Source organism: Chiloscyllium plagiosum, unplaced genomic scaffold (assembly GCF_037043375.1).
Source record: "Chiloscyllium plagiosum isolate Xiang-an unplaced genomic scaffold, Cpla_swu_hap1 HiC_scaffold_36, whole genome shotgun sequence".
NCBI classification, from domain to species: domain Eukaryota; kingdom Metazoa; phylum Chordata; class Chondrichthyes; order Orectolobiformes; family Hemiscylliidae; genus Chiloscyllium; species Chiloscyllium plagiosum.
Genome location: NW_028270174.1, coordinates 3520660 through 3538423, shown reverse-complemented (window position 1 = coordinate 3538423; position 17764 = coordinate 3520660). Strand labels below are relative to the sequence as shown.

Genomic DNA, 17764 nt, shown 5'->3' with positions numbered 1-17764 from the left:
CTTTCAGAGCGCTGACCCTTCATCAGGTGAAATCTCTAAGCTCTAGCTGTTGTGTACTTCACCTGATGAAGGGGTGTGCTCTGAAGCTTGTGCTTTCAAATCAACCTGTTGGACTATAACCTGGTGTCACGTGATTTCTGATTTTTGTGCACCCCAGTCCAACACCAGCGCCTCCACAACAGAGGGATGGCACTGGAGAGAATACACTCCTCACACCTCAGACACATCCTAATAACATAAGAGCTAGGAGCAGGAGTAGGCCATCAGCCCCTTGAGCCTGTCCTGCCATTTAATGGTTGATCTCATCTTAGCCTCAACTCCACTTTATTGCCCACTGTCCAACCCATTACTAATTAAAAATCTGTCAAAGTCCTCCTTTAATTTACTCCATGTCCCAGCATCCATTACATTCTGGGGGAGTGAATTCCACAGATTCATGAGAGGAGTAATTTCTCCTCATCTCTGGTTTAAATCTACTATACCCCTAATCCTCAAACTGTGGCTTCTTGTTTTAGATTACCCCACAAGGGGGAACATCCTCTGTCAACCCCTTTTTGCATCTTATATCCCTCAATAGATCTCCTCTCATTCTTAGTATAGGCCTGACCTGCTCAATCTCTCTGAAAAAGACATACCCCTCATCTCAGTGGAGGAAATCTAGAATGGTTTTATTGCAACCAGCTAGTGTACCTCCTCTGAGCTTCCTCCAATACAAATACATCAAAAAAGACCCCAACAAACTTGTGGCAGCACGGTGGCTCAGTGGTTAGCGCTGCTGCCTCACAGCACCAGGGACCCCGGTTCAATTCCAGTCACAGGCAACTGTCTGCGTGGAGTTTGCACATTCTCCCCGTGTCTGCGTGGGTTTCCTCCGGGTGCTCTAGTTTCTTCCCACAGTCCAATGATGTGCAAGTCAGGTGAACTGGCCATGCTAAATTGCCCATAGTGTTAGGTGCATTAGTCAGGGGTAAATGTAGGGGAATGGTTCTGGGCAGGTTGCTCTTCGGAGGATTGGTGTGGACTTGTTGGGCTGAAGGGCCTGTTCCCACACTGTATGGAATCCAATCTAATCCAATGCTAGAAATTAGAAACAAAATCAGGAATTGCTGGAGAAACTCAGCAGGTCCGGCAGCATCTGTGGAGAGAAAGCAGAGCTAAAGGTTCAGGTCCAGTGACCCTTCCTCAGAAGTATATTTCAGAACATCCCTCCTCAAGTAGGATGACCACAATTGTATACAATATTTCAGATGCAGTCTGACTAAAACGACTCTTGGATAGGCAGGTGGAAGATAGTACAGTGAAGGGTATGTAGGTTAGTTTTATCTTAGAGTAGGATAAAGGGTTGGCACAACATTGAGGGCCGAAGGGCCTGTACTGTTCTATGTTTTAATGTCTTATACAGTTTGGCAGCAACAATTATCTATCTTCATACTCTATTCCTTTAGCAGTAAAATGGCAAAATTCTATTTGCCTTCCTTACCATCCACTGTCGGAAAGGTTAAAAGGTTACTTGTGCTGTTAACGATGAGACATTGCTCTGTTGTGCTCATTCGAACACAATCACACACACCTTTACCAAATCAAACACCAGGCAGGGAATGTGGGGATAGTGGGTTGGAAGCAGTTCAATTCTTTTGATGACAGGCAGCTGCAGTCCAGTGAAGAGAGGATTCTTGTGGAAAAGGTCCTTATGTCTCGGGATTAAATTACCTAAGGCAGAAAAAATGGATGGTAAAGATCCAAAGAAGCTCATTCATGACAATGCATGCTGAAAATCGAGGGGAATCAGAGAGTAAAATGGTGACAATTACCCTGAGCTTCCCATTAAGAGGTTAGTGGGATTTACTTACTGCAATAAAACCTGACGATCTCTGATTTTCCAAGCTGTCTCGGAGCAGGTGTTTCTAAGGATTGTCCCCTTTTTTTGGGAATGTTTTGTTATCTGCAGCAATGTGTGAGGATGGACAGACGGACAGACAGACAGACAGCAGCTCACTCTGTCGACTGAGTTCTGACTGTAGCAGTCTCCACATGGACATTCAACTGCAATCTCAGGCAGGAAGGTCAACCACACGATAACCCTGACTTCCTGATGAGCTTTCTGTCGGGAAGTGACAAAAAGACTACAGATGCTGGAATCCAAGGCAGACCAGGCAGGAGGCAGGAAGAACACAGCAAGCCAGGCAGCGTCAGGAGGTGAAGGAGTCAACATCTCAGATGTAACTCTTCTTCAGGAAATGACAGGGAATTCCCCTGAAAATATCGACTTCCCTCTGCCCCAGTGTTTGTGAAGAGGGAGCTGGCTGAGGGGGAGGGGTAGGTCTGAGCAATATCTCCATGACCTCGAGGTGATTGAAGGAAGAGCTAGAATTTCATTATCATCTTTTACAATCCCTGGGCGCTCTAATGTGCGTTGTGGCCAATTTTTAATTCACATTAGTTACTTATTGCTGCAATCTAGGCCCCCACCAAGACAACAAATCTATGCACAGGAAGGTCCCCAAACAGCAGTGAATGAATAACCAATCACCTGGGCTTTGGATCCACTTTGGAAGCAACAATTGACAGATTCTGGGGAGAACTCCCTGCTGTTGATTTTTAGCTCTTACAGGATGTTAAATACTTGGGGGAATAAACTGTTGTGAAGTAATTCAGTAATTGTATCTAGTGTATAAACGGGGCTCTCACCTCCAGCCACACCCGTCTGATTCTGTCTGATCTCGGAAGCGGCAGTGATTTTGATACAGGAGACCAGGGTTTCAAGGCTGCCTGCTCCCCTGGGGTGCTTTAACATCTCTCAACAGGTGTTTTTTAAAATTCATTTTTAAGAAAAGAATCCTCCAGGAGGTGTGTGGCTGAGTTAAAGTGAAACTCTCACGAGATTGGTGACTGTGTGATCTCACCAGAGTGTGTGATCAAGGACTCTTGTCAGCTCAGTCCAAGAGCAGATCATCTGCTTATTATTTAATTGCTATTGATTTTCTTACATTTTGTTTTTCTTTTATTCATTCACAGGATGAGGGCATAACTGGCCAGGTCAGCATTTATTGCCCCATCCCTAATTGCCCAGAGGGCAGTTAAGAGTCAACCACATTGCTATGGGTCTGGAGTCACATGTAGGCCAGACCAGGTAAGGATGACAGTTTCCATCCCTGAAGGACACTAGTGAACCAGATGGTTTCTGATCATCATGAAACTCATCATTCCAAACATTTATTGAATTCAAATTCCACCATCTCCCATGGCAGGATTTGAACTCAGGTCCCTGGAATGTTATCTGGGTCCAAGAGATAATACCAGAAGGCCATTACCTCACCATTATATCAGCAGGGCCACATTGAATGTATTTCATTGGCTGTATGACACTTTGGGATGACCTGAGGATTTAATAGGTTCTACAGAAATGCACACTCTATTGGTTTGAATGAAGTGAACAATGGACATGATTACTGAAGATCTGAGGAGCCTAAGACTGAACATTCGAGAGTACAGCTGTCTTTAACTCTGAATCCTAGAATCAGTGAGGTGGTAATGTACTGGGACTCATGGTTAACACTAAAACATAAATATCATCATTCACTCTTGGAATAACAAACAGCAAAGTGAGTAAATAATTAATGGAAAGTCACAAGCCTCCAATTCACCTGATGGAAGCTGAGTCACAGTTCAGGAAGCAAATTAAAAGAGCACAATTGTATTTGGAGTGTCAATATTTCCAGCTCTCCACTAAGAAACCGACTGGATCACTGGGTCTAATCCTAAACAAATGGAAATCTTTCTTCTAAAAAACTGGATACATTTCAAATGGCTACAAATGATTATCACAGAGACCCTGGAATCCATCGCTCCTGCCAAATGTTGGCATGAAATGGATTTCTTAAAGTTCTGTGTTTCTGTCTCCATGGCAACAGACGGTGGTAAAGGCTAATGCAACTTTAATACAGTCTAACGACCCAATCTCTAACATCACCCATTGTTCACTTACAGCTGCCAAACTGTGAATAGCAGCTGAGGGTGAACATTCCTGTCCACACTGCGCTGAGTATCTTCTGGGTGGGATGGATAGTGTGTAGAGACGGGAATTGAAATTTGGCTTTGGCTGTGTGAGTGAGTGAGTGAGTGAGTGAGTGAGTGAGTGAGTGTGTGAGTGAGTGAGTGAGTGAGTGAAGAATATGAGCAGCTTCAAGGCTGTCCCTGTACCAGCTGCAGTTCAATGTGAAGACCACATACAGAGTGCTGCTCCTGACTATGCTTCCTTTAGCTGTGTAGCTCCATCACAGCTAAATGGAAACGATTTACTACCAACCAATTCAGCAGAGTCAACCTGCTGCAATCTGTACTCCAGCACATTATCACACTCTTCCTGATGGAACTAGGGGCTCCATCCATCTCACATCTCCGAGCTACTTCCTGTGGTCACTTCCTGTGGTCACTGACTGGTGACTGCCTCACACATCCACCAAAACCCCTCCTCCAGCCCAACTCTTACTGTCAACTGATTTGAAATCGAGCGTCCTTGACACTAAAACAGCTGAGTGTGGCAAAACTGCCCCATGAGAAATCAGGGAAAGCTCAGGAGGCAGTACCTGACACACAGGAAGATGGTTGTTGGAGGTCAGTCATCTCAGCTCCAGGACATCTCTGCAGGAGTCCCTCAGGGTAATGTCCCAGGCCCAACCATCTTTAGCTGCTTCATCAATGACCTTCTCTCCATCGTAAGATCAGAAGTGGGGATGCTTACCGATGATTGCACAATGTTCAGCACCATTTGCAGCTCCTCAGATACTGAAGCAGTCCGTATTCAAATGCAGCAAAATCTGGACAATATCCAGGCTTGGGTTGACAAGTGGTAAGTAACATTCACACCTCACAACTGTCAGACAATGACCATCTCCAATAAGAGACAATTTAACCACTGCATCTTAACATTCGATGACATTACCATCACTGAATCCCCTATTATCAACATCCTGGGGGGTTACTATTGACCAGAAACTGAACTGGACTCACCACTCAAATATAGTGGCTACAACAGCAGGTCAGAGGCTAGGAATATTGTGGCAAGTAACTCACCTCATGAATCCCCAAAGCCTGTCCACCAGCGACAAGGTACAAGTCAGGAGTCTGATGGAATACTCCCCACTTGCCTGGATGGGGGCAGCTCCAACAACACTCAAGAAGCTCAACAACAACCAGGACAAAGTAGCCGCTTGATTGGCGCCACATCCACAAACATCCACTCCCTCCACCACCGTCACTGAGTAGCAGCAGTGTGTATTATCTACAAGATGCACTGCAGAAATTCACCAAAGATCCTCAGACAGCACTTTTCAAATGACCACTTCCAACTTGAAGGATAAGAGCAGCAGATACATGGGAACACCACCCCCTGAAAGTTCCCTCCGAGCCACTCACCATCCTGACTTGGAAATATATCGCTGTTCCTTCAGTGTCACTGGGTCAGAATCCTGGAATTCCCTCCCTAAGAGCATTGTGGGTCTTCCTACAGCACATGGACTGCAGCGGGTCAAGAAGGCAGCTCACCCCCACCTTCTCAAGGGGCAACTAGGGATAGGCAGTAAATGCTGGGCCCAGCCAGTGATTCCTAAGAATGGACCAAAAGTATATTAAATATCACCAAAGGGTCTGTTTCTATACTGAATGACGCTATGACTCTCTGAAAGTGATGTTCTAGGAAATGAATTGTCAGATTGTTTTAATGACACTCTGTAACAGAATGAAGAGACAGGATGAGAGGGCTGGTTCCATTCCTCAGAGAGTGGACTCACCGACACACCTGATGATGTGAAACAATTGATCAATCTCGGAATCTCCGGGAAACAGTGGTTCTCCAGTCAACATCTCCATCACCAGGCAACCAACAGCCCACACATCGACAGGCCTGGAGGAGAGAACGGCCAGGACATTTACACATAATCTTTACCTTCCTATCCACTTGCTTCTCCCTGTTTGAGTTCAGTGACTGGTGTACAGAGATATTTAGCACGCTTCCTTCATCAACTTTCCCAGTCTATTACCATTTAAAAAGTACTCTGCCATCCTGTTTTCCCGACCAGTGTGGATAACATTCCTCTGACGCATGTTACACTGTACCTGCTGTATGTTCCAAGGTTATCAGATGAGTTCCTAAGGCTGTTTATAAATGTATGGCTCCTTGGTTTTATTAAAGGGGCAGCAAGTACAAAGACAAGGATGTTACACTAAACTTTAATATAATTTGCTTGTTCCACCTGGAGCATTGAGATCATTTCTGCAGGTCCCATACCTTAGGGAGTGTGTGGAAGATGTTCATTAGGCACCCTGAATGAGGGACTTGGAATATACAAGCATGAGATAGGAGCCCCTCACACCTGCTCTAACATTCAGTAAGGTCGCGGATGCGGTGTCTGTGTTTTAAATTGCACTTTCCCCATCCACGCCCTGAAAGCCCTCAATTCCCCAGTCTAACAAGAATATATCCACCTCCACCTTAAAAATATTTAATAACTCCACCTCCTTCCGAGGCAGAGAGTTTTAAAGTCTGACAGAAAAAAATTCTCCTCATCTGCGTCTTAGCAAACCAGGATTTGTATACCATGTCCCTGGCTCTGGACTCACCCACTAAAGGAAACATCCTTTTCACACTCACCTGGTCAAGACTGTTCAGGATCTTATACACTTCAATCCAATCACCCCTCACTCTCAAAACCCCAGTGGAAACCAGCCCAGTCTCTCCAAAACTTTCCTCATCAGATATCCCACTTAGTCCAGTGCAGTTCAGTTCATGTGTAGAGACTGGAGAAGCTGGGAGTGATCTCCAAGGCACAGGGAAACTTCAGTGAGGTTAGATTGAAAGGGTCGGATAGAGTAAGTGAAAAAGACAGGGCTGGTCGCAAATACCGAAGTATGTCGAGACTAGATGTGAGCTGGTTCAAGACGGAATGGGGATTGTGGGAAACCCTGAGCTGTTATTCCCAGATTCTTTCAGGGTAACCAGGCTAGTTTGGAACATGATATAAAGTGTGATGTGTAATGTAGTTCAATGTATCATTTTCATTGACATTACTCTTGGTGTCTCCCAGTTCAGTGAGAGACAGAAACAGATCTTCCCCAGGGATCCAGTGTAATCTATTGCCAGAGAGGAACTGAGCTGGGCACTGCCCAGTGAGCACATTATACTGAAGGTAATTGAAGATGGGAACATTCTGTGCCCCATAATTTGGATCTACAGAGGTAAACAAATAGTGCTGGAAGCTATGAGAGCACTGGGAAAGGATCCACAGGCTCTGCTTTACAAAGGATCAAGAATTATATATTTCCAAGACATTTCTGCAGCTGTGAGCTGCAAGAGGAAGGCCCTTGATGAGGTAAAAAGGAAACTGAGAGACTTGGAAATTCCGTACGCTGTAAGATATCCGGCAATATTATGTTTCAGTCACGGAAGGTCCGTGTTTAGTTTTGACTCATCGGAAAAGGCAAAGGGCTTCCCGGACACTTTAAAATAGAGTGGCTCGCTCGAATAATATGGACAATAGTGTTCACTTCGTTTTCTCTGTAGTTTGCCTGGTATTCCTGGTTTTGTTTTTTTAACAAGTGGGGTTCCCTTTTTTTCTCTTTCTCTCTCTGCTCCCTTCTTTCTCTCCTCCCATTATCCTTTGTTTTTCTATCATTCCCTTTTTGTTTCTCTCTCTGAGTAGGGGTTGGGTGGGTGGTGGTGGGGCGGTGGAAGGTTTGGGAAGACCGAGGGTGGGGAGGGGTGTTTATTTTACCACGATTGCCAAGGGTCAAAGTATAGATGGGACGGGTTGAGTGTCCACTTTTAATTTTCTTGCTGTAAGGCGTGTGTAACTTTTTGTACTTTGTTTACCTGGGTTTGGGGCTCAGCTTCAGCTAGAAGGAGCCATGGAGGGGTTAGTGGGTAGTATGAGCGCCCCCTGTGGGCAAGGGGGAAGTCTCCTTTTATTTGTGTTTTATGTTAGTTCATTGTAGAAGTAGTTATTAGAAGTTTTGATTTGGTAGTTTTCATAGTTGTATTTTCAAGTTTATACAAACTGTTTACTGTTTTCACTGAGCACTATTTCAGACGATATGGTTAACCATTTGTTTAAATGGTGCACCTGGAATGTTAAGGAGAGTCATTCACCGATTAAGAGAAAAAAGATCCTTTCAAGCCTTAGAAAAGAAAGGGCCGATGTAGCCGTGCTGCAAGAAACACATCGAACTGATAAGGAGCACGTTAAAGTTACAGCAGGGAGGGTTCAGCTGGGTGTTTTCCTCATCATTTAATTCGAAAAGTCGAGGAGTTGCTACACTCATCCTGAAGAATCTCCCACTTCAACTGTTAGACCAAATTAAGGATGAATCTGGGTGGTTTATGATCCTTAAAGCATTAATACTTGGAGAGGAGTATGGGATCTTGAATGTATATTGCCCCCGACACACCCCCTCAAGTTTTTAACAGATGCGCTCTCTAGGTTGATGGCCGTTGGGGTGCGTCATACAATTATTGGGGGAGAATTTAACTGACGTATGGACCCCGAGGTGGGCAGGATGCCTGGGGGTCTCACAGGCATATCCCCGCAATCCAGGCAGCTGGTGGACCTGAACAGGGAGCTGGGGTTGGTGAATGTGTGGAGATGTCTTCACCCTGAGGGTAGGGGTTACACCTTTTTCTCTAACCCATGTAAGTACTACTCTAGGATTGACATGTTTTTTGCCCCATCGATCTTTTTGAATTCGGTGCTTTCCTGTAGAATTGGACACAGCCATTTCTGATCATGGGGCAGTGTACGCAGAGATTAAGGACAGTGGTGATGGGACAGGCTTGTGGCATTGGCACATGGATCCTTTCCCCCGAAGGATAGCAAGTTTACTGAGTTTTTGTGGGAATTTAAAATTTTTTGGGACATTAATTCAGGTACGGCCAGTAATCGTCGGTGCTCTGGGAGACTGTGAAGGCCTATGCAGTGGGTTTGATTATTTCTTCCTCGGTGACTCAGAAAGGGCAGAAGTGAGAGCAGCAGCGTATGCTCAAGGGCTGGCTGAAGGCAGCTGAGACAGCATACTTTAACAGACCGTCTGGAACCACATTGCAGCGGATTACAGCCCTTCGGGCTGCTCTGAATGCTGCACTCACCTAGACAGCAAAGAGGGAGATTTCCTTTCTGGTGAGTATGGTGATAAACCGGGTAGGTATCTGGGGTACTTGGCCAGAAAGAAGAGTGCCCCCCCAATCTATCACAGCCATCAGAGAGTGTGCTGGTACTCTCTATTGCGATTCCAAAAAGGTTAACACAACATTCAGGAAGTGATACTGTGAGTTATACCGGCCAGAGGGCTGTGAGGACAGATTGGTGAAGATGGAGTCTTTTGTTAAGACCGTGGACCTCCCAGGTGTAACTTCAGAGCATCTCCTTTGGATACCCCTCTGACAATCCAAGAGATACAGGAGATGGTGAGGCAGCTCCAGAGCGGTAAAGCACCCAGCTCAGCCCAGATTTCAGATCGTGCTTTATAAGGAGTTTATAAACACGCTGGCCGGGCCAATGTTGGATATGTACAATTATTCGAACAGTCAGGACTGCCTCCCATCCTCTCTGAGAGAAGCAAATATTTCTCTTATTCCCAAGAGAGGGAAAGCCCCAGAGGATTGTACTTTGTACAGGCCCACATCGTTATTAAATGTGGATTTTACAATTTTGTCAAAAATGCTGCCGTTGAGATTGGAAAAGGACTTGTCCTTCATTGTAAAAGAGGACCAGACAAGGTTTATTTGGGGGTCACAGGTCCTCTAATAATATTAGGACAGTACTAAATATGGGTGTGCCAGCAAGGGTCGATTCCGGGCTTGGTACTCTCCCTGGATGCAGAGAAAGTGTTTGACTGGGTGGAGAGGCCGTACCTCTTTTACATCCTGGAGCGGTTTGGTCTTGGGGGGTTTTTGCCAGGTGGGTGGCAGTGTTATATAGTGACCCTTAGGCAACTGTTCTCACTAACGGTAGAAGGTCTGACACCGTTACTATTTACATCGATGATTGAGCCGTTGAGGCCACCCAGAGGGACCCCAATATAACTGCCCTGGGGGTGGGGTCAGGAGGGTATAAGATCACCCCTTATACAGATGACATTCTTCTCTTTCTAACTAACCCGACGGTATCTGTGCCCCGTTTAATATAAGTGATTAATCTATTTGATTCTTCGTCGGGGTATAAAATCAATGTTATGAAGTTGGAGACCATGGCTGTAGGGGGCCTTATTAGAGAACCCGATCCTGGGGCTGGAACCTGGTTCCCTTTCAGATGGTCACAGGGAGGTTTCCTGTATTTAGCCGTTTTTATTACCCCGGCCTTCCATCAATTACATAAAGCTAACTCTGTGCAGTTGCTAGAGAAGAGAAGACAGGACCTTCGGTGCTGGAAGGACCTTCCGATATCTTGGTTGGGCAGAATAGCTCTGGTTAAAATGAATGTTCTTCCTTGTTTATTATTCCCCGTGCCAATGCTCCCTTTGATGCTGCCCAGGCGGCTGCTACGGAGGCTTAACAGCTGGGTCCGCTCTTTTATCTGGCGGCACAGACGGCCTCTTATTAAGTTTTTTAAATTGCAGCTTCCGCGGGGTACGGGGTTGGGGAGTGTGGACTTTCCAGACTTTAAGAAGTATCCCTACTATAACTTCCCTATTATCCTATGTGGCTGATTGGGCCTTGCCAGGACCACGGTCAATCTGGCTGGATATCGAGGCCTCCCAGGCAGAATGGCCCCTCATTAATTTGTTGTTTCTGGACAAGTTGAGGACAGTTATGGAGCATTGCAGAAATCGGAGTGTCCTTAACACGGTTAAATCAAGGAGAATGATGCAGCAAGGTGAGGGCAACTTACAAAAAACATCCCCTTTTACTCCCACTGTAGGAATGTTAGGATTCCGGCCGGGATCGATGGATTCTGGCTTTAGGCTCTGGGAGTCGAGAGGAGTCTCCTGTTTGGGAGATTTATTTGACGGGGAGCTCATGACGTCTTTCGAGCAGTTGAGCCAGAAATGCAAACTATCGAGGAGGGACCTCTTTTGTTATTTTCAGATTAGGGACATTATCCAGAAAAAGACTACATTAATGGTCAGTCCCTATAAGTCAGATGGAGAGAGGACAATGCTTTGGTCCACGGGTCCACTCTCGGTCAGCACCCTCTATCATTTATTAGGAGGTAGTATTTCGAAGGACAATGAGCGTCTGTGCGGAATCTGGACTCAGGAATTGGAGGTGGAGATTTCGTCAGAGGCATGGGAGGATATTTGGTAGAACGTAAGGAAGATTTCGATTTGTAATAGGATGCAGGCTATGCAACTGAAGATACTCCATCAGGCTTATTTGGCACCGGAGTGGGTTGTGAAATTTAAGGCAAGAGCATCCCCAATGTGCCCCAAATGTAAACCAGATGTTACTCTTACTCATTGCTTGTGGTCATGCCATAAACTTCGTAGATGTTGGGGCACCATGGCTAGTGTCTTGGAAGGGTTCTTGGGAACCGAGGTCAAGGTAGATCCAGTGTCCCTCCTCTTGGGTTCACCGAATCTCCCCTTTTTGGACGTGCATGGGAAGGAACTGTTTAATATTCTTTCATTTTGTGCAAGGAAGAACATCCTGATGAGCTGGGTGTCGGAAAATCCCCCGGGACTCTCGGGATGGCGTAGATTAGATATGGAGCACATCGCCCTGGACTTCCTCACGAGTATGGTGCACCAGAAAACAGAATGTTTTTATAGGACGTGGCAGCCCTTTTTGAACAATATAAACGCAGACTTGTTGGCTATATTGGTCAGGGCCTTTGTGTAGCCATGAGGGCTGTGCCTGGTGGTGCCGGGGGGCTCCTGGGGGAAGAATCCCAAATAAATACAGGTATGTCAACTGATGTTCCTGGTGGTGGGGAGCTCTACTAGGATCGCGCTGAGTGTTGTAACTTAATTTAATTTAATTTGCCTTGGTTCAATTCAGTTTCATTTAGCTTCTGTTTTTTGATTTAGTTTTTATTGAATTGTAGTTTGCGTAGGTTTTTTTTCTCTTTATTCTTTTATTTTCTTCTAAATAGTTTGTGGAGTAGAGTAATGGTTTAGTTTACTGTTATTGTTGTTATAAGATTGCTGTCCTTTTTTGTGATAATTTTCTAATTTTGTAAAAAAATTCAAAATCTTTCTCAATAAAAATATTTACAAAAAAAATGAATAACGGTGGTATAAAAGCAGAGAGATTGTTTAATTTACTGGGGTCGGGCGGGGAGGGGGAATCTAACTGAGGGGGCTGGTGGAAAACATTAAACTTGTTAGGTTTGTTATGGATGTTTAAGAATGAAGAACGTTCTCTCACAAAGACGAGAGCTAAGCTGGTATTCTCCAGATGCTGAGGCAGTCATTGCAGCCAGAACTGATTGGCAGATTTCCGTTAATTCAAGGAAGGGCAGTTAAATGGTTTTGAGGCACAGAAGACTCATTGGATGGCGGAATAGTCCTGATGGGCTGAATGGCCTCTTCACATATCTGTTTGTTCACTTGATATACCACTCACTACCTCCAAGCTCACTCTTTGTAATTTAATACTGAACAAGAGATAGAAGAAAAATCATATCAGACTCAAAACGTTAACTCTGTTTCTCTCTCCACAGAAGCTGAGAGAGCTGCTGAGTTTCTCCAGCATTCTCTCTGAGTTTGTTTGTTATCGAAAGTGACAGTATTGTGTGATTAGGTTTCTGGATGGTTCCTTTACCATGAAGTACCTACTTGCCATACTTGGTGTCTCCGACTAACAGTTCAGGGGCACGGTACCAGCGGGTGGCTATGTAATCAGTGTACATCTCCCCAGGGGCTGTCAGACTCCGGGCAAACCCAAAGTCACACAATTTCACAACCCCAGACCGAGAGACCAATATGTTTTCTGGTTTAATGTCACGATGAATAATCTGAAAGGAAACAGATGTGAGAGTTAAGTAAACAGAATAAATCCAATTCCTGTTTAATCCATTGTCCCTCCTTCAGACATCTGGCCAATTTTCCTTTATCTTCCTGCACACCATTTCTCTCTTTAGACAGGTCCTTGTTTTTAATGGTATGTGAGTATCGCTGATAAGGTATTTGATCTGAATGGTTTGCTGGGCTATTTCAGAGTCACCCCCATCGCTGTGGGTCTGGAGTCACATGTAGACTGGGGAAGGATGGCTGGTTTCCCTCCCTACAGGACAGTATAGAACTAGGTGGGTTATTACCTTTGATTATAGTTTCACAGACACTGAGACTAGCTTTCTATTCCAGATTTGTACATTGAGTTGACGTATCACCAGTTACTATGGTCGGATTTGAAGCTACATTCCCAGGAAATGAATCTGGGCCCCTGGATTTGAAATCCATTTCCACCAGCATCACCACATATCATACCCTTAATGTTTAAACTCAATCACTTTCTAGTTTTACTCTGCGTCTGTATCATCTGCTGTAGATTTTATGGTCGTCGCCGAATATGTTAATCTGAATGACAGTAACGCCCAGGTCTTGGTCATGGGTTTGGAAGGTGCTGTCTGAGGATCTTTGGTGAGTTTCTGCAGTGCACCTTGTAGACAGTACACTCTGCTGCTACTGAGTGTCGGTGGGGGAGGGAGGGGATGTTTGTGGATGCAGTGCCCATCAGGTGGGGGCTACTTTGTCCTGGATGGTGTCAAGCTTCTTGAGTGTTGTTGGAGCTGCCCCCATCCAGGGCAAGTGGGGAGTAAATCATCATGCTCCTGACCTGTGCCTTGTAGGTGGTGGACAGGCTTTGGGGAGTCAGGAGGGGAGTTACATTATACATTGGTACAGAGATTATTCTAGTGAATTGACCAACTATCTTGAGTGCAATGTTGAAATTGACCCTGAGTGACTTGTGATTTGTTTACAATATCAGAACCCCAGATGTCAATTAGCTTTGCCTGTTCTCTAACAGAGTCATACGGAGACAGAGGAGCGAGACCAGGAGCCTTGGACAGCTTACTCACATTGTGACTGTGACAGAAGGCTATCCCTCGCAGGATCTGAATCAGGTATCTTCTGACTTTGTCATACTCCAACCCATTTGGGCACTGCTCCAGATCATCCAACAACGTGTGGTCAACAAATTCAAAAACCAGGTACCAGCGCTTCCTCCTGTTCCACACCTCAAGCAGATTGACCAGGTTCTCGTGTCGCAGTTGCTGTTAAAGGGTGAGGGGGGGGGGGGAAAGAGAACAGTTTGTCCTGTGGCAATTTCCCAGCCAGCTGCGAAACGTGACCACAGCTCCAGTCCAATCCAGGATAACTCTCCAAGGATACAGTGACTGCAGGCTGAGGGGGAAGGGGGAGATTCATGTACAGCACAAACACTGGCATGGTGCTGGGCTGAATGGCCTACTTCTGCACCATAAATAGAATGAAAAGTGAATCATCTTAAAGAAACCCCACAATACTGAGTGAACACCATCCCAACAAAGCAACCAACCCCGTTGTCAATGAAAAAAGCTAAACAACAAGCAATCTGCATTCCAAAGCCTGTTCAGGCTTGTCCAACTGAACATGAACACATTTAACCAAGAAATTAAAATAACTTCAACCACACATTAACCAGCCTGTTCATTAAAACTCCTGCAGAGCTCTCGTACATATTTAACAGACTGTCAGAATCATTAACAGTACAACAAGAAACAAGTTTGCTCCACTTAACTATCCATCAGTTAATATTTTCATCTTTACAAATGTCATAAAATCAAACTGCACAGAAAGAGTCCATGCTGCCTTGAAGGAGTAATCCAATCCTGCGACCAAAAGGGGAATTTAGCCGTGAAAACATTTTTCATCGGATTAACCTTCACTTCGGGTTAACTTTGTCTCAAAGGGCTGTCCTGATGTAATGGTGCATTATCTTAGTTATCCAGTGGATTACAGTAATGAAGGGGGAATGTCAGACTATCTCTGCAATGCTGAGTTCCTGATAGGGTCTCTCAATACTCAGTGATTAAACAATCCCTGAGCAGGTGCACAATTGTGGAGTAATTCCTCCTCATCTCTGGTTTAAGTCTGTTCCCCTTATCCCAAACCTATGGTCTCTCATTCTAGATTGCCCTACCTTACCCCTCCCCATGTCTATTTTGTCAATCCCCTTTAGCATCTTATATCCCTCAGTTTGATCTCCTCTCATTCCACCCAATATAGGCCTAAACTGCTCACCCTCTGCTCATAAGACAGGCCTTGTCTCTGGGATTAATCTAACGCACCTTCTCTGAACTGCCTCCAATACAATTACATCTTTCCTCAAGTAAGGAGACCAAAACCAGACACAGTACTCTGGGTGACTCCCAGATCATGGGGTGGGAGAGGTAGGGGGAGGGGACAGCTCAGTGAGGAAAGTGGAGTTGAGGCCACAGCCAGATCAGCCATGATCTCATTGAATGGTAGAACAGGCTGGATGGGCTGAATGGCCTACAATGGCCAGCTCCTGATTCATATGTGGGTGTATTCCATCTCCATATTTTGTTAGATATCTCAAAACCTGTCTATTCAGTGTCTGGTTTTCTAATTTCCCTTCGATAATTTCAATTCCAATACACGGGACCAAGTCACTTCAGGATTTTGGAATATTTTGGATTAAAGAACAAAGAAAATTTACATCCCAGGAACAGGCCCTTCGGCCCTCCAAGCCTGAGCCAATCCAAATCTACTATCTAAACCTGTTAGTCAATTCCTAAGCATCTGTAACCCTCTGCTCCCCACCTACTCTTGCATCTGTCCAGATGCATCTTAAATGAATCTACCGTGCCTGCCTCTACCACCTCTGCTGGCAACACGTTCCAGAGGCCCACCACCCTCTGTGTGAAGTACTTACCGTGTGTATCCCCCTTAAACTTTCTACATCTCACATTGAAAGTGTGACCTCTCGTTATTGAATCCTTCACGCTGGGAAAAAGCTTGTCTCTATCCACCCTGTCTATACCCTTCATGATTTTGTAAACCTCAATCAGATTCCACCTCAATCTCCTTTTTTCTAATGAAAACAATCCCAACCTACTCAACCTCTCTTCATAGCTAGCACCTTCCATACCAGGCAACATCCTCGTAAACCTTCCCTGCACCCTCTCCAAAGCGTCCACATCCTTTTAGTAATGTGGCGACCAGAACTGTACACAGTATTCTAAATGCGGCCAAACCAATGTCTTGTACAATTTTAATATGACTTGCCAGCTCTTATACTCAACACCCTGTCCGATGAAGGTAAACATACCAAATGCCTTCTTGACCACTCTATCCACCTGTACAGCAACCTTCAGGGTACAATGGACCTGAACTCCCAGATCTCTCTCAGGATTAGGGGCTGACACTGGAATGGTTTTTGCACTTGAAAACACCATGGATATAGATCCTTACCTATGACATAAAGCAATGATAATCAATGATAAAGCAGTGAGCGGTCAGTTCTGTGAAAGATTGTCAGTCTGACCCATGAACTCTGTTTTTATCTTTCTCTCTCTCTCTCTCTTTCTGCCAGACCTGTGGAGTCTCCGGATGAATTTTAAGATCCAACTTGCCTTCACATCTACTCACAAGAAGGACAACAGCAACAGCGTCACAGGAAACACCATCGCTGCCAAATTCTCCTCAAGAAAAGAGAGTCCTCAATTTCGCTACCACCTTTTATAGTCGCAGGAAATCTCATGCACTCTACAGCCAACTAAGTTCTTTTTAAAGACCAATCCGTTCTAATGTAGCAGCTGATTAATTTGTAGAAACCTTCAGAAACATCAGTGTGATCATGGCCACTTATGACGTTGATAAATGTTTGCATGGACTGCGGGGACAACTCCCTGTTCTTCCCCAAAGTCATGTCAATGTGACCTTTCCCGTCCAGCAGAGGGGACAGACAGAGCTTGGATTTAACTCCTTATCTGCTGTACTGAGAGCATTCCCACAGGCTGCAGTGCTCAGGTTTGAATGTGCTGCCTTCTCCCGCCTCACTCAACAACAACTAGACTCATAGCTGTCTGATCTCAGCACATTGTCTTTCCCTCATTGTTTACAAAGTGAAACTCCTGTAACCCCTGACCAAACCATCAGTCCCTCAGCTTACAGGCTACTGGAGGCCATCTTTCTCCCTGGGAACAGGGCGAGGAATAAACGGGACATCTCCAACATTGTCCAGCTTTGCAAGAACTAGCAGAAAATCCTGTAACAGATTCCATGAAAACTCTGACTCACACTTTGACGCCAACATTTAACTGCTTATGTAAACGTTTAGAAAGAAAATCCCAATATAAACAAAACCTGAAAGAACTGTGGACACTGTAAGTCAGAAACAAATTGCTGGAGTTAATGTTTCAGAACAGTTCTGAGGAAGCTCAATGGACCTGAAACAGCAGCTCTGCTTTCTCTCCACAGATGCTGCCAGACCTGCTGAGCTTTTCCAGCAACTTCTGTTTTTGTTCCCACATGTAAACTGTATCCAGTGACGTGGTCTCAGGCGCTGACATGTCACCAACTTTGAAATAAAAACATGGATTCATCGACTGATCATTTTCCCAGATTGACCTTCAGGAAATTAACAAAGATTACAAAGTGTACTGTGTGTGACTGGAGGCCTTAGCAAAATCTTAGCAATTCAGACTTACAACTTGAAGGGACACCAGGAAGTCTGTTGTTACAGACTATCTTTACAATCCCTGCCTGTATCTGTCAGTGACTATGGCAGATGAACTGCCTGCAGTAACTGTAGAACAATAGACTTCAT

The 17764-nt window shown here is 45.0% G+C and overlaps 1 protein-coding gene and 1 long non-coding RNA gene across 9 annotated transcripts in view; one reads left to right on the top strand and one right to left on the bottom strand.

Annotated features, from left to right (window-relative positions):
- The window catches only part of LOC122539534 (cyclin-dependent kinase-like 2), a 63112-nt gene that overhangs the window by 33434 nt on the left and 11914 nt on the right, over positions 1 to 17764 (bottom strand). For 7 of the 8 annotated variants that reach the window (XR_015753296.1, XR_015753297.1, XM_087979878.1 and 4 more), the window contains 4 exons: positions 14010 to 14204; positions 12766 to 12944; positions 5790 to 5902; positions 1571 to 1710 (listed from right to left, as the gene is read on the bottom strand). Coding sequence is in view for 6 of the 8 variants with exons in the window: in XM_087979878.1 (XP_087836004.1) it covers positions 1571 to 1710; positions 5790 to 5902; positions 12766 to 12944; positions 14010 to 14204 (627 nt within the window). In the remaining 2 variants the exon portion in view is untranslated. The remainder of the gene's footprint in view (positions 1 to 1570; positions 1711 to 5789; positions 5903 to 12765; positions 12945 to 14009; positions 14205 to 17764) is intronic. The other variant, XM_087979882.1, reaches the window with a different exon arrangement.
- On the top strand, positions 7266 to 17698 carry LOC122539535 (uncharacterized). The gene is made up of 3 exons (XR_015753298.1): positions 7266 to 7367; positions 13958 to 14054; positions 16529 to 17698. It is a non-coding gene; the product is annotated as an uncharacterized LOC122539535 (long non-coding RNA).